Raw genomic sequence first — 16,105 nt, 5'->3', positions numbered from 1 at the left:
AGCGCAATCACGTCGTCACCTCTTTCATCACCCCCGCCCGTCGCGCTACAACACTGCACGGTTGCGCATCGCATTGCAAACGACGTCCTCGACCGCACTCAGCGCATGTGATCGCATACACGACCACCGATCCTACCCAACATGAGCGATTACGACGATGACTACGATGATTACGAAGGCGACTTCTTCTACGTCGAAGATGAATACATGGCTGCCGACGACCTTGCAGAGCACGCCGTCGCCTCACCACCACCGGCAACATGCGGCGACGAGGACATGGAAGACGACTGGGACCGCTTCGACTATTTCAACGACCTCGAGTACGCGTCGGATGGCTACGATGATACCAAGTTCCAGGCGCTTGATTTCAAGGGCGCAAAAGCAGGCCTGAAGAGGAAGCGGGCGGTGAGGAGCGCACCACCCAAGAAGAGATTGGCCAAGGAGAGCGTGAGCACGCAGACCGAATCAACACTACTGGGACATTCACCCATTGTCTGGCGCTCACAGGCGAGCCGTGGAATCAAGCCCAAAACCCTCGACGACAACGCGCAACCATATGCTTTGTTCAAGAACTGGAGGGAGAAGCTCGCAGACATACCAGAGTGGGCGAAAGGCTCACCACCAAGCTCACCAGGAGCGCTGTCTTCACGGCCAGGCAAAGGAAAGGCAAAGATGGCCTTTGTCACGGAGCCCGCGTCGCCCCCATACGACGATGACGAAGACATCGACGACAAAGGTGACGACGGCATGGACCAAGGAGAAGACGGCATACCACAGGACGCGCTATTGGCAGCATTGCAACGGCAACTCGCTGCTACTGGCGGACCGCTCACCGGTATGGACCCCCAACAGCTGCTCGAGTTTGCGATGCGCATGGCAACAGACAAAGACGCGGGTGATGATATCGCAGGCGAGATGGCAGAGGCAATGCTAGGTGGGGAGGAGGACGAAGACCACGAAGAGGCAGAAGAGAAGCTTCTCTCGTGGGTAGCCCAACAGCGCAACGGGAAGAACGGAGATACCACTGCGGAAGAAGAGGACGACACGATGGAAGGAACAACGCAACAGCCCCCGTCACCGCCTTCATCCGACCTCAAACGCAGCGTCCGCGTCGCCGAGACCAACGCAAATAAGTCCTCTATTAAACGGAAGGCAGAAGACGAGCCCACCGTCGAAGGCTCTACAAAGGTGCTCAAGAAGAAGGCAACACGGTCTTTCGATGCGCCCACAGCAGCAAGTCAGGCCAAAGCCGCTCCGTCGCGGCCCACAACACGATCGAAAGCTGGGAAGCGTAAGTGAGCACGGCGTTTGTGATCAATCACGGACAGCAGGAGCATGGGCTTGCGTCACTAGCATACGTTTAATTACGGATCTTCTCTTCTTTTTTTATTTCCTTGCATACGACACCTGTATACTACTTCCACGAAGAACGAGATGACATGAGATATGGGGGAATTGGCTGGCTATCTCCGCAGCCTCTTTGCGGTATGCAAAGCATGTCGCTTTCAAGTATGGATAGCATAGCCTAACCTTCTTACACAATGGCATGAGACCCCGCCGATGAGTATCCTATCAGTTTTCCGTGTGAGTGAGAACTTTGACCTTCGAGAATCAAACTTCGCTGGAGGCGTTCACAGAGGGTTTGAACAATCCAACAAGATAGGATTTGCTGTTTCTTACAAAAACCCATGCTTCACGATACACGGTCATTCGCCTTTCAACAATTACAACGCCTCATCTAGAACAACATGCCCAGCTCATTCGAATCAAATCCCATGCCCTCAAACCCAAGCCCCTGAGCATTCCACCCCATATCCAGCGGCAAAAACCCATTCCACAACGCCGCATCATCCGCCGGCGCATTCCCCCCACCCCCACCCACCGCAAACTCATTAACAGCGCCCAAGTCCGTCCACCCAAAATCGCCCATCTGCTCCGTAAGCGCTGGACTCTCCCCCGTCCCATTACTACTAGCCTGCGGACTCGCTCCCACAATAGGATGCTGAGGGAACCCATTCTGGTCGACTGGATTACTAGCAATGTGCGTGCCCGGGTGGCGGAAAGACGAGCGACTCGCTTTGTCCTTCTTCGGTACTTTTGCCCAGAGGAGCTTGAGGAGTTGTGAGTAGCGGGAGCCGGGGTGCTGGATGCCAGCGCCGGCTCCTACGGCGCTGCGTTCGAGGCGGGCGACGGTTTCGTTGATCATGGCGCGGATGGCGCGGTCTTCGTCTGCGCTTATGACGCCGGTGCAGCGGGCGCGGTAGAGGAAGACGCCCGCGTAGACGAGGTAGAGGTAGTATCTCAATGGCATGAAGCGGAGGGAGCGCTCTGGATCGACAAAGTTGTTCACGGTAGTCAGGATAGCTTTTGCGGCGTCGAGGCCTTCGTAGATGAAGCGCGCATCGCCTACCGCGCCCACGTTGTTTACGAAGACGCGCTGGGGGACTTGCATGCGGCCGTTTGCCATGGTGGCTGGTGTGCCGACTACGGGGTCGGTGGATGTGGATGAGGAGGGCAGTGCGCGCAGGACGGTGGCTTGGAAGGCGAAGGCGTTGGTGTAGAGACGCAGGTAGTCGTATGACATGAGTAGACATGCTTTGAGCGGTGGGGAACATGTCAACGTGCCCCAGACGCTCTTCCACCCATATATGGCTGACCGGAAATCGTCGATGAATTTGATGTAGCTGCCGCTCATCTGCGACCGGAAGCTTGAACTAGGGTTCGAATACAAAGTATCGTGGACGTTGCTGAAGAGTTGCGTGAGTTCGAGGTTTGCCTGGAAGATGGAAGCATGGTCCTCTTCGTTCGGGCTCTTGGGGATCAGCGATGGGTAATCTTCTCTTCGCAGCGTTGTCAAAGGCCCCGGTCCACGCGACCAGAACGCCTTCCCGATTCTAATGCTGATGTGACGGTCAGACACATATGCCGCTGTCCAAATGAGGCGCTTGCGATGATGGTCCGGATCCTTGCCCTGATCCACGAAGCGGAACGAGTACCGATCGAGAGCAAGAAAGTACGCGATCCTCAGCGCAAGACCAACATGCATCCAGCTCTCTTTATCTTCCTCCCCCTTTCCGACCTTGCCAGAGCCACGCTGTGTATACGGTGCCCATTCAGCAAGCAGAAGGAGAGCTTCTACTGCTTCGATGCCAGCATCGCCTCCCGCTGCCAACGTCGAGACAAGGCTCTTCATGTGTTCGGAGCAGGCTTCGTAGATGTGCGGTTCGTCGACGAGGTCTTTGGAAGCGATGAGGAGGATGGCTGTGAGGAGGTGTTTCTCGTTGTTAACCATATCGGATAGACGCGATGTTTCGAAGGCGTGCGCTGGCGCGAGTGGGTAGTAAGGATGGTACTGCTGTTGGAAGCGTACGAGTAGCTGGCACAGAGAATGCACGGTGAGTATTCCTCGATCTAGTAGCGGATATGAGAAGGACAGCGGCGCAGGCATGCTGAGAGATGACCCTCGCGCATGTCCTATGCTGTTGTTCCTACCCGTCCCGTTGATCTCGTCATTCGAGCTCGACTCCCCAGCGACCCTCGCCAGTATACCCAGCGCATCGGACGGGTTCTGCAGGTTTGAAAAGGGGAGTTCATCTGTATTCGAGGAGCCTGAACGTGATGCTTGGAGCTCTTCGCCAAAGGGCTGTACGCCTGGGTCTTGCGACCACGTTGTACCGAGATTTCCCAGCGTGTGAAAGCTTCCTTCGGGTGCGGTATTCACCAGCGATGGGAGCGGCTGTTGCGGTAGCGATTCAGAGTGCGACTGCGATTCATCGACGCGTTTCTTCTTGCGCTCGCGTCTTCCGCCGCGGTTGCTGCCGCCTAGTACGCATTCGAGGTTGTCGCGCTTGCACCTTAGGCATGGTATCGAGTTGTCGGAGTCGCTGCAACGCCACGTTAGTATTACATACGATATGCAAGCGCATTCGGCGTCGCGACACAAGCTGTCCACGCGCAAACTTCAATCCTGTCAAGCTCCAAACCGCCGACACGCGCAAACAAACAAGAAACCGTCAACCACTTACAGCAAACACCGACTCTTCCTCTTCCTGCAGTTCAAACACGCAATCTGCGTCCTCTTGATCTTCGAAGCTTCATCCTCATCCGGGTTGGTGGCCGCCTGCGCGCCAGCAGGCTGTTGTGGGGCATTTGCTTCCATGCCTCATCTCGAAGCAATGCGTCGTGTCGGTGTTTGAAGCGGTCGGGAATTGTGGGCACCTTAACAAAACGCGGGGACGGCAACGCTGGCATCGGTTATTGCTGGTATCGGGCCGAAGTCGTGAGCGGACATGGGCATTCTCAGTTCTCAAGGTCATCCCATGGTTTGCGGATCGTGGCAAGGGTTGGGCATGGTTTGCTGATCTTCAGGATCTAGCTGCAGTGGAAATGTAGTGATTATCATGGTATTTGATGGAGTTTGGTGTTCTTGTCCGTCCGGGTAAAGGTAGGTTCGTGATTGCGCACCGCCGGCCCCTGACCCAACCACGTCTGCTCAGTGACATGTAATTCCCCACTTTGACCGTAGAACGCTTAGCTCTCCGGCCCAAAGATCGAAAACCACTTCTTTATCCTCCTCGTAGCGTCTTGTAAATTTCAAACCACGCAAAAGTCTGTTTTTTTGACCCGGTATATATTTTGGTCTTTTTGACCAAAGTTCATCAAGCAAGGCTCGTTGGTGTAGTTGGTTATCACGTCAGTCTAACAAAGGCCCTCAAAAGCCCGTTAGTACACTGAAGGTCCGGAGTTCAAACCTCCGATGAGTCATCGCCTCCGGGCTTTTGGGAAACACGTTTTGGGAGCAAAACACTTGAGGCCTTCGGGTCATTCTTTTTTGCCAATCTAAGCTCCTGTAGTTGGGACGTTGCGAATTAGCAGACTTTTTGCCCATCTGTAGCTAATAGCGGGAACATCGTTATTCTGAGTTTACTGTAGGATGCAAGTTGGTACTGCCTCAAATTATATCCTGTAGTCTCCTGTTTGCACCATCCTTTTCGGACAACGGAGACTTGCCAGACGTGAAAGAACGGTTGCACTTTCGCAGTGATCCTGACGTCTTGTTTCTAGGTGAATCAGAGTTTCCTTCTTTTCGTTTCGTACATCAGCATTCCCTTCTTTTCATTTCGTACAACATCCGGTGGTACACGATCCGAAGACACATCATCCGAAAGGCACAACATCGGAAGGCCGCATGCAAGGCACCGACCTAGGTCAGATTGGCAAGCTCCAGTTATATAGCCGCTACTGTTCTGGTTATCGCATTTTCACATGCGCGTACGTCGTGGTCTATTATCTAACAACGGTCGCTGCCGCGTCTACCTACAGGTTCTCGTGCCATATCAAACGTCACGGCAACCTTCTACTGCAGCAACACGACTCAGCCCTCGTCATCTCTCACAAAGACACGTATCAGTACATGCGATTCTTTTCTCGATCTTTACCACGCTAGACTGTCATCGGCCCTATAGCGGCGTAGGTGACGCTCTAAGGATAAATCTTGGAACCTTCCACGATTAGGACCCATAGCAATTGAAATCAACCGGTAGTAACCGACGGTAACTCACTAGGTGATGAATAGGCGATACGGACGTAAGATTTGGTAAGGCAGTCTAGTGGCGATTATTCAGCTTTCTGTCAGATGGTTACTACAGTAGAACAGTTGTGATATAAAGAGGTAGGTTGCTGCTCGTATCTCATCACCACAACAACAATCTTTAAGCTGTTACTTCTATACTCCAATCGTCGTCTCAATTTACTTTTTCATCATCACTTAAAAAGCACTTCTTCGTACGACAAGACATCTTTTCCACCCCAAACCAACGTAACACCTCCCTGACCCTCTCTTCAAAACCACCTCCTCTCACTACTCACCTCACAGACGATGTCCTCCGCCCTTCTCCCCCACTTAACCCGCTTCACGGAGTTCATCAACAGCGGCGATGTCAACATCGGCAAAGAAGTCATCTCACCCAACGCTACCTTCCACGTCCCCTTTGGCGGCCCCCCTCTCCAAGGTAAATCTCAACCATCCCCAACACACATCCAACATACACTAACTTCCTATCTTCAACTTTGTAGGCCTAGAAGGCTACCTCCAAATCCTCGGCATGATGCGCAGCGCCTTCCCGGACATCCAATGGACAATCAAAGAAACCATTGCCGAGGGCGACAAAATCGTGTGTCGCTTCGAAACGCGCGGTACACACAACGGGCCCTTTATGGGCGTTGCTCCAACCGGAAAGAGCATTTGTATGACAGCGCTGAACATCTATCGGTTTGAGAACGGGCAGATCGTGGAGGAGCTGGGCCAGCCAGATATCTTTGGACTGATGGTGCAGATTGGTGCTATTCCCGTGCCAGGACCTTGAAGAGTGTGAAATAGAGTAAATGGAAAAGATTGTCAAGTACACCAAATAGGGTCTTTGTGAAGATGAGAGTGATTTGATATATACTCTTCGTAGCGACGCATACGTCGCGATCGGTAATGAGATTAGTAGTCTGATATGTAAAAGCGACGATACTATATCGCACTTGCCCCTTCGTTCTCCATGGCTCTTCTTTGCACCGCTCATTATGTTTAGAGCCCCACCAACCCCCTAAGTTATATACTCAAGTTGATCCAACGGCAACGAGCTTTTTCCCAATCCTGATACGCCAATGCTAACAAGCAGTTTGATAGACAAAAGAAACAACAAGTGATTGACAAAAATAACATGCAAGAACTAATATGTACGAAGACGGTACGTCGTGAAAATCTTCATAGCTCATAACTTCATCATTGCTTACGCAACGTAAGCGGGCGGTGCTTCGATCTCATCGTCGCTCTGCCAAAAGCCTCCTGTGGGTGCTGTCTTGGTCCGGGTGTGCGACGGTCGCCGAGATGATCGGTCCTTCTCTTCTTGGACTTTCCGAGCAATCTCCTGCGCCATCTTCGTCATCCATGCTTGTTCGAGTATGCCGCCGGAGCTGGCCATGACGTCAGCGTTCGGTGGGGAAGATGTGCGCGGCGGTGAGCAGAGTGCGGACAGCGACGAGACTTTGTCAAACGACAGGGAGCGGAGGAGCGGCGAGGTGGATTGCTGTGCTTGGCGTAGCTTGTTGCGCGACAGCGGCGGACGTCTGGAAGAGGTGTGGGATATGAATGGGTCCTCGAGGTGAGCTGCTGGTGGGGTCTTTTGCTTCGATTTGCCAGACTTGGATGTCTCCGAGAGGACTGGCGCAGGAGCGAGAAGAGGGCCAAAGGTAGGTGGTTCTTCAGGTATCCGTTTCGGCGTACCGATATCCAGACTGCCACGTCTACTTTCAAAGCGCAGAGGTTGTGCGGGGCTCGTTGGTGGGGTAGCGAGTTCCTCCTCTGCCTCTCTTTCCTCTGGTATGACGCTCGATGTCTCGGAGGCGTACGCGCTGGGCAGCGGTGTGTTGGCACCTGTGGAAACGCCAGAGTCGACGCCGTCCTTTTTACGTAGATCAACAACACGCTTCTTCCGTTTCCGCATGCCGCCAGTGCGAGAGCGACTTGAGCCAAGACTGAGCCCCGCCGATGTCGAGTATGCCGATGCCATTGTGGGTCGCGAGCTCAGCGTCTCGTTGCCTGTACTGCCAGACGCGACTGACGAAGCACCGGATTTGAGACTGCCAAACGTCGACTGTATCCTTGACAAACTGCCTTGTGTGAGTGCCGGTGTCGCAGCACCGGACTCGGGCCTGTCTGGGTGACCTGCCCACGCTCGGAAGACGGCATCGCGAATGCCAGGTGTGAAGAGGGAAAGGGTTCGTTGCGATTCGGAGAGGGCGGCTAGGCGAAGGATGTTCTTCTGGGAGAAGGAGGCGTGGATCTCGCCAGAGTCGAGCGACAAGGCCGAGATCTGCGCTTCGTCTAGTGGGTTGCCGAACGCATCGACAGCGTCTTGTGGTGGCGATGCGAGGGGATCGATGGCTGCGGTGGTATCGTTGGCGCTCTCTAGCCGCTCTTCTGTTTCGATTTCTTGGTACTCGGGCGACAGCATGCGTAGTGACAACCTGTGAATGATAGCTGGCAAATCTTCCATGAACAAGACGCGCAATTGGCCCTCAATCTCCTTTTGCAGGTAGTCGCGCACAAAGGGGATGGAATCAAACGTCGACGAGACCTTGAGCGAATCCAGAGGGTCGTTCCTGAAGACCAGCGTCAAGCCCTTTTGTTTGGAGAAGACCAAGATGACGAAACCAGACAGTCGGATATTAGACAGTGTAATTTGCAACGGTATAGTCAAGCCCGATGACGCTGCCAGTGGCTGCGGTGACGCAAAGTCTGGCTTGTTGGACAGATACGTCTTCAGCGGATTCGCCTGGACTTTTGTTTTGAGCGTCAGAAACGCGTCGCCCGCATAAGACATCTTGAAGATGCCCCTGAACCGGTCCTCCGCCAAATCTCCAATCTCCAGTATCTCGAGCTCGGGCGGGGTGGTGCCGAGATTGAGCTCGGTGACGATGATGTCGTCGACGATGATGGGCGGCTTGGGCGACTTGTTGAGGGCCGTCGTCAGCATGTCGCGCGCCCTCGACGTGTCGGCTATCAGCGGCGACCAGTTGAAGTTGAAGGCCATGGTGGATGGTTGATGCGTGGAGCGTCGACGTGGTTACCGCGCGGGTGGTGGGGATTGGCAGATGATGCTGCTGTCGCGTGCATTCGCCATGCGATCACACGAGGCCAATTCTGGGGGCTGGGCGGATTTCGGACGGGATGGGCGGGGTGACGGGCGGGCAGTGAATATTGCGGGCGGTGTGGGCAGGTATAGATGGGCGTGTTGTGGTGGAGAGAGAGTGGGAGCACATGCGGCACTCGAGGGGATTTTCCGGGTGAAAGGTACCGACGTCAAGGATGATGCCGCCAACTTTTTACACAACCGCTCGTCGGCCGTGCGCAGACAACACCCGCCCCTCGCATCCGGTTTAGCCTACCTTCACATCGCGACTGGCGGTGAAGAGCCTGGAGCCGTTGTATGCACGTCTACGTTACTCTACGTTACAGACTAGCATCCCGCTGCGAGTGATTCGCTGCCACCACTGCCACCTTGATCGACAAGTTTCAAAAAGCCCTACGTCTAGCCACATGTCAACACAATATGCTTCCATGGCTGCCGTTTGGCCTGTCAGGTACTAATTTCCCCATCTTCGCTATAGCCCAGCTACCCCAGCAGCTCCACGGCGTCGAGTAGGAAATTGCCCAATAATAGCAGCGGCCGATTGTTTGAATCACCATCCGAGCTTTGGCTGGCAGATCTGCCGTGCGCGGGTACATGATCTGTAGTCGTGAAATTTGTTTTCATGCATCTGTCGTTATCGCAGGTGGTTGGTACACGTGGATGACCTGGCGACCTTGGAACTGAGACAACACACACATTCCTTCAGTCACGCGCATCCTGATACTCGGCCCATTACAACGCTGCGCCTTAATCTTCCTTGAGCAGCTTCTCCACCGCGTCGACCTTGTCCTGCATTCCTTGCTTTTTGTCGGTCCTGCTCCCCACACGAATATCGCTCTGAATCCTCACAATCCCATTCTGATGCAGCATCGCATGGCATTGCCCTATGACCCGCATAACGTCGTCCCACGAGCCCTCTAACCATAATTAGCATGCACATTCAAGAATGTTCCATATACCCCTCCACCTTCCAAGCCACCAGGCCCGCATACCGGCCGAGAAGAGGGTTGGCTCGCACGCGAGAGCGTACAGAATTCAGAAGGTGGGGTATGGGCAGTCACATACCAACAGTTGTCCCCGCGGAATGCATCGAATAATCCAAACCGCTTTTCTTGAGGAGCCGCTGCACTTCGGCAACTTCCTTGGAAACCGATGCTGTGGGGGTGCCCAGGGGGATCAGACAAAAGTCTGCAATGCACGCTGGCGGGGTCGCAAGGTTCGTAAGGTCGTCCGAGGCTGACATGATGTAGTTTCGTTATTGCAGCTGTGGGGTATATGCAAAAGGAATGCCTTGAAACAAACGGTTGATGAGTGCTCGGATGTTGTAGGGTGACGTCCGAGTTCGGTGTTGGTCGGACCTTCCTGACTCCAGCACCGAGCTCGCTGCACTGCCCGAACAACAACAGGCCGATGCAATCAGAAGTCCCACAACCAATTATTCGAATGTATCGTTATCAGCAATGTGGAATTTTGGCTTCTACAGTTGAGTGTAGGGGTAGACTTTAGACACACCAGTTGTCATACACTCCAGTGCTGACTCTAGTCATTGCGACATATCCGGCTTTCCTCAGTACATACATACAATACCATATGAACTTCTAAAATCCAGTCCATCTTTCAATCTGTGCAGGAAGTTCACTCCTACCATATAACAGGCAAACGAGCCACCACCACGCGACTCCAACAACTCCACGCCAGCGCACCCACCCGTCACACTACCACGCAAACAACACATCGCATCCCGTTTCCTATGCAAGCAACTAACTACTCTGTTGCTCCTACACTCTCGCAACCCTCCAATATGTCACCGCACTTCACCCCCTTCATATCCCCTCACAAAACCACGCGATACCTAGGCCCAGCACAACACTGACAAGCTATCGCGGCAACGATGTCGGCATCCACGAAAACCGGTGGTGACCCTCCGATCATCATATCGATGGGTCCCGCAACTACTATCGTGACTACCATGGACGCACCTACCATCGTGACTACCATCAACGCTTCACCCACAACTCCAACTGATTTGGAGACTTTTCCCATAGTCACGAGACCGGATTCTGTCACTATAGTACCCTCGACGAGTTACGCCGGATCGACTACTTCAACTACCGAGGCTGGAGATGACAGGTCATCTTCAGTGATTCCAACTACGTCTACTTCTACAACGCCTCCTCCAGACCCGTCATCCAGTCTACAAACACCTCCCTTTTCGTCTTCGTCTTCGTCTGATGCAACTTCCTCTTCATCCACCGCACTACCCTCCATAACAGCGGAACCTGATAGCGGTCTCAGTGTACCAGCATCAATCGGTCTGGGTGTTTCTATGGGCGTTATTGCGATTTGTGTTATAGCCAGTGTGGTGTATGCGGTATACGGCCGGCAGCTGAAAAATATGTGGACGAATTCTGGAGGTGGAGTTGGTGGAACGAATGGGAGGAGATGGTGGAAGAGAGGGAGACGGGATAGTTGGTAATGTTGATTGGGTGTATTTGGATAGATTTCCATGACTCTACCGGAGACGTGAAGCATTCATTGTCCTTCCAAGCTCAGCCTTGACTTGACGCATTTGTGAAGCCAACTCAATCATTCCCTAGCTACAACCAGATCCATCAAGCAACACACTAGACCTCAACATCCGGCAGCTGCCCCGGCAAACCCACCGGACTATCCTCCAAAATCCTCTCCTGACAAAATACCTGGTCATTAGCAGTCAAAACCCACATGAAGCTCTCCCACAAAGTGAAGACCACCTTCGAAATTTTCTTGTACTCGGGGATGAAAGAAGCCAAAGGTATGCCCGACAACTCCGCGAGGGCAAGCACCATAGTCTGAGTGAATGTTTCCTCGAGAGAGATCTGAGACGTAGGATTCATCACCGCGGTTGCGTTGTTTTCGACGAGGTCTTCCCACGTCTGATCGGACCACATGAGGGTACCGGAACCTAGAGGGAGTGAGACGTGGTTAGCAGCGGCAGGAAGAGGGCTGATGGGGAGCGCGAGGTAACTTACTCCAGATTCCAAAGCCTCCGCCTACGTACTGGCCCATTGACCTTGCGGACTCGGCGATGATATTGTGTAGGCTGGCTTGTCCTTTCCAGACAATGGTGTCGTAGTCGTTGTACGTATCTCGACCGCCTTTGTCATCGGCTGGCAACGCGATGAAGTGGCGGTTGAAGCGTCGCATGTTGACGGGAATCAGGCCGATGTAGAAGTTCATGAGGTCAGGCTGGTACCAGGCGTCTTTGTGGCGGCACATGACCCATGGTTTCTCATAGCACTACCGACTCATTAGCACACCGTCATTTAAAAACAGCAGACATCAGTTCAAACTCACATCTTGGTACTCAACCTCGAACATCTCAATGTCTTTGACTTTGTAGCCTTCTTTAGTGAATATCTTCTTGCACGCGTAGTTGATCTTGCTGTCGTTCCACATTTTGACCACGTTTACTGTCTGGTGCTTGAGCTGTTTGACCAGGTACTCGCTTATGTCCAGAACTGGAGGGTTGAGAGTGGGCTTGTCGACAGGTATGGGCTTGTCTCTGTGGCCGAGAAAAACTGGCATCGTGTCGTTGGGGTCTCTTGCGGTGGCAGTACTAACGGTGATGCTAGTGAGTGCGGCAAAGAATAGCAGAATGGCCCTGGAGAGCATCATGTTGAGGATATGTATCGCTTTTGCTTGATTGTAAGCGTTGTGTGATGAGGTTGAGACGGGAAGTGTGGTGTAGGAAGGTTTGTCTATGAGAATGACGGGCGTGATATATATCTCACCTGTGCTCCAGACGGCGCTAGTAGTATCTGCAATACGATGCTGACCGCTGAGGTGGGAGATTGAGATGGCGGTCAAGGTGAGAGAAATTACAGGTTCTATTGATAACGAGCAGCAAGCACAGCACCGCGCGCATCCCGACGGGCTCAAGAACTTAACAATTCATTTCGAAGAAACCCTACACACCGCAGAGAGCGCAAAGAACCTACAGCACTAAGCACTCGCAGCAACTATCCCACCGCGTGTAATGTGTGGTCTTGCAGCGATCTTGTCCTCCAAGTCTAGCAAAGAGAACCTAGGCCTGCGATAGGTGTAGCCCACGAAAGCACCTTTTTTCCTGATCTCCAGAACAGTTTGGCCGACATCTGGATCTCGAAGGAGCTTGTCGCGCGGTCGTTTCTTTTCCCTTTTGCGTCTCTTCATGTCACGCAATGACTTGGCAAACCCTTCTTGAGCTGGCGTTGCTGCACCATCATGCTGGGCAGCCGGCTGAACCGGGGACGTAGCATCATCCTCATCAACTTGACCTTCTACTGCAGGGTCTACCAGCCCTCCGAGAGCTTCGTAGCTTGAAGAGTCGAGATGATCAGACGCGCTCATGATCTCGGCCTCATCGTCAAAGTATTTGGTGATTGGCTGACCGCCGTGGACGCGTGGTACGAATGGTGGACGAGTCAGATGCAGCTGTGACCACTGAATGTTGCGGAAGAACGGGTGCGACTTGATGTCTTCGGCATCGTTGGGGTAAACAATGTGACCGGTGGTATTGTTGTTACGATTGCGGCGCGCACCAGCAGCTTTGTCGCGGAGGGCCCAGTCGTTCTCACGGTATCGCTTAGCTGAGAGTCGGTCTTGTCTGTCCTCGAGCAGTCGCATCATGAGGTCGATTGCGTTGCGTGAAACTGGCATAAGTGGTACGCGGTCGATGTTGGGACGAGCATAACGCTGGTCAGATGGGAATCGCAGCCACCTCCTATGATCCTGTACGAGTCAGCACCAGAACGCGGCGTACGATAACTAAACTTACGAGTATACGCATCTTTGTAGCTTGACGGTTGTCGCAGAAGAAGGGCGTGCAACCGTATAGGCACTACGAAACCGTCAGTGGAAACACGCATAACATCTCATGCCCACATACCTCGTATAGTATGATACCAATGCTCCACCAATCACAGCGACCGTCGTAGCTTTCGCCTCGTATGACCTCTGGTGCCATATATTGGCTCGTTCCAACGACACTCTTGGCGAATTCACGCCTCTGCTCTCGGTTCAACCAGTCGATGATAGGTCCATGCGTCGAGTCTTGTCTGGTATGATAACGGCCGCGGGCCGCTGCGCTTCCATTGACAAGATTCATGGTCTTGCGAGCGTCTGATCGATCCTTGTCTTCTTCAACGTCTTGTGCGTCGCCTTTAACATGTAGATCCAAGTCGCGAAGTAGACCGTATCGTTGCTCATTGTAGTACGTCTGGTTGTGAGCCCAGTGCCCATCAAAGGCGAGGCCAAAGTCGGAGATCTTGAGATGACCAGACGACGTGATCAGGAAGTTGTCGGGCTTGACATCGCGATGGATCCAGTTCATCTTGTGTGCCTCCTCGATGCACAATATCATCTCCGCGAGATACCATTTTGCTACGTTTTCATCGAGGATGTCTTCGCGAAGAAGTAAGCCTAGGAAGTCGCCGCCCATCATGTATTCCATGACGAGGTAGAGATTGTTGTTGTCCTGGAAAGCAGAAATGAGAGGAACTACCCATCGCGCATTCTCCGACGCGACTAGAAAGTCTCTCTCTGCTCGCAAATGTCCCTCTTGGCTATTGCGAAGCATATCCGACTTTCTGATGACCTTCATGGCGAAGACTTGCTTTTGTCTGCGGATTGTCGGGGAAGGCCTATCAGTTTTTGGCGTCAATGAGCCATCGAGATATCCCATACTGCAGCTGCTTCCCCGTAGACTTCCGCAATTGTCGCTCTTCTCGCGAACGAGACGGACAACACCAAAGCTACCTTTCCCGAGAACTCTTACGATGTCGTAATTGGAAATGTGCACTCCTTTCATTGTCTGACGCGCTAGGGTATTCGACTTCATGACACGGGTTTGCCGCAGATGATGTGTCTCCGCAAGATACCATTCTCGCCTTTTGGAGTGACGTTGCTCATTCTGTATGGCCATGGTAAATACCTTCCGCTCCATTTGACGGCGACGCATGGATCGTGGCGTGACCTTGGTACCGAGAAGCTGGTTGAAGTGTGACTCGAAGAAGATCTTCGCCGCTGCTGCGTTCTCGATGGTCGCAATGGAAGGTTCACACAGTCGTGGTGCGTCTTGACGTGGGAAGACAAGAAATCGTGAAGGTAAACGCTCTGGGGTCGCCTCGCAATAGAGCGCGGGTTGATTGTCGGTTACATGGCGACCGTTTTGGGTTCGATAGGTGGTCTCAGCAGACAGTGGTGCACCTGATGAGACCAGCGATGTCGGTGCAGTGGACTGACTCAAAGGTGCGACGCTGCTTGAGGGGCTTAGGACGCTTGACGGAAGAGAAGGGACCTCTGACATGGGGCTCTTGGGTGAGGTGGTAGTTCGGTGGTCATCGCTCGGATGCTTGAAATGGTCCGTTCGAACGATTGGCCTAGAGCTTAGCTTGCGTCGACGCACTACCGTATCGTTGTTCATCAGGGCGTTGGAGAGCTTGGTCGTCAGTTGCTGCGAGAGACTTGGCGTCGACCAGCTTGTTGCCATGGGTGTAGGAGGTGGAGTGCGAGTTCTTGGTATAGGTTCTGATTCGCCGTCGAAGACAGCAGCGTTTGTGAGTTGAAGTAACGATGAAGAGTCAGGGTCTAAAGAGAGAGCTGGTAGTATCATAGGTATATCGGGAACGATAGGGCATTGTAGAGGAGAGTTGGAGTAGGAATTGATGTTATCGGCACGTGGTACGTCTGCTGGTTTGTTGACCGTTGACCCAGTGCTACCAAAGGTAGCCTCGCCGGAACTTGGAGCGGAACCTGTTGGTACTATCAGTAGAAGCTAAGAGGTACCAGGCAGAAATGGGTGACAACTCTTGCCATTGCGGAAGATTGAGAAGATCCTGATGCTTCCACGACGAAGTGTAGTGAAGGTACGGCTAGCAGGGGTGCTGTTGCGCCCCTGTAGGTTCTTCGTGGAGCCGCTGGAGTACCCTTCTGCTGATCGCTCGATGACGCGGACCTTGCCTTTATCACGAGATAGTTGTATCGCGTTATGGGCTTCCTTTCTCTTCCGCGCTGGGACGAGCGACAACATGTCAGTAGCTTGGGTTTCGGGTGCTGACCGAAGTTAAGATCGAACTGAGTAATAATGTTCGGTGAACGCCGCGGTCATCGAAGAATATCGATGCAGGACGGTTGGTGGCAAGCAGAGCCAGAAAGGACCTGTAAGGTGGATACTGTTTACACCTGCGATGTTGGAAGGCATGATCTGAGTGACGGGGCAAGAAGCCTCATCGCGGGAAGGTGGCCATGGTTTCTCCGTGCTCAAGGAAGGCGCTCATGGCACCACACCTGGCAGCATCAACAGCGGTCGTACCGCACGCAACCGTTATCCCGGACGCCAAAATCAACGAACCCGTGCACCCTGCGTCCAACACGATCTACAATCTCATGGCGCTTGGCTAAAG

General features: G+C 53.2%; 6 protein-coding genes and 1 non-coding gene across 7 annotated transcripts; 3 read left to right on the top strand and 4 right to left on the bottom strand.

Annotated features, from left to right (window-relative positions):
• Positions 1-141: 141 nt before the first annotated feature.
• Positions 142-1,299, top strand: J4E93_004851 (uncharacterized protein; the record flags this gene model as incomplete). Its single annotated transcript, XM_049342776.1, has 1 exon — positions 142-1,299. The coding sequence occupies one exon, from the start codon at positions 142-144 to the stop codon at positions 1,297-1,299; it is 1,158 nt and encodes a 385-aa protein (XP_049199776.1).
• A 439-nt stretch (positions 1,300-1,738) lies between these two features.
• Positions 1,739-4,159, bottom strand: J4E93_004850 (uncharacterized protein; the record flags this gene model as incomplete). Its single annotated transcript, XM_049342775.1, has 2 exons — positions 1,739-3,884; positions 4,026-4,159. The coding sequence occupies 2 exons, from the start codon at positions 4,157-4,159 to the stop codon at positions 1,739-1,741; spliced, it is 2,280 nt and encodes a 759-aa protein (XP_049199775.1).
• A 507-nt stretch (positions 4,160-4,666) lies between these two features.
• J4E93_004849 lies at positions 4,667-4,764 on the top strand. Its single transcript has one exon. It is a non-coding gene; the product is annotated as a tRNA-Val (tRNA).
• Positions 4,765-5,878: 1,114 nt separating this feature from the next.
• Positions 5,879-6,365, top strand: J4E93_004848 (uncharacterized protein; the record flags this gene model as incomplete). Its single annotated transcript, XM_049342774.1, has 2 exons — positions 5,879-6,011; positions 6,076-6,365. 2 exons carry the CDS (start codon positions 5,879-5,881, stop codon positions 6,363-6,365), a joined length of 423 nt encoding a protein of 140 aa, XP_049199774.1.
• Positions 6,366-6,779: 414 nt separating this feature from the next.
• Positions 6,780-8,582, bottom strand: MDM34 (ERMES complex subunit; the record flags this gene model as incomplete). The annotated part of the gene is made up of 1 exon (XM_049342773.1): positions 6,780-8,582. One exon carries the CDS (start codon positions 8,580-8,582, stop codon positions 6,780-6,782), a length of 1,803 nt encoding a protein of 600 aa, XP_049199773.1.
• Positions 8,583-11,305: 2,723 nt separating this feature from the next.
• Positions 11,306-12,338, bottom strand: J4E93_004846 (uncharacterized protein; the record flags this gene model as incomplete). Its single annotated transcript, XM_049342772.1, has 3 exons — positions 11,306-11,625; positions 11,693-11,960; positions 12,018-12,338. The coding sequence occupies 3 exons, from the start codon at positions 12,336-12,338 to the stop codon at positions 11,306-11,308; spliced, it is 909 nt and encodes a 302-aa protein (XP_049199772.1).
• Positions 12,339-12,665: 327 nt separating this feature from the next.
• On the bottom strand, positions 12,666-14,304 carry J4E93_004845 (uncharacterized protein; the record flags this gene model as incomplete). Its single annotated transcript, XM_049342771.1, has 3 exons — positions 12,666-13,433; positions 13,480-13,542; positions 13,591-14,304. 3 exons carry the CDS (start codon positions 14,302-14,304, stop codon positions 12,666-12,668), a joined length of 1,545 nt encoding a protein of 514 aa, XP_049199771.1.
• Between the last annotated feature and the right edge of the window lie 1,801 nt (positions 14,305-16,105).

This window comes from Alternaria ventricosa (assembly GCF_023758065.1).
Source record: "Alternaria ventricosa strain BMP 2768 chromosome Unknown scaffold_7, whole genome shotgun sequence".
Lineage (NCBI taxonomy): Eukaryota > Fungi > Ascomycota > Dothideomycetes > Pleosporales > Pleosporaceae > Alternaria > Alternaria ventricosa.
This window is presented reverse-complemented; position numbering and strand designations above follow the sequence as displayed.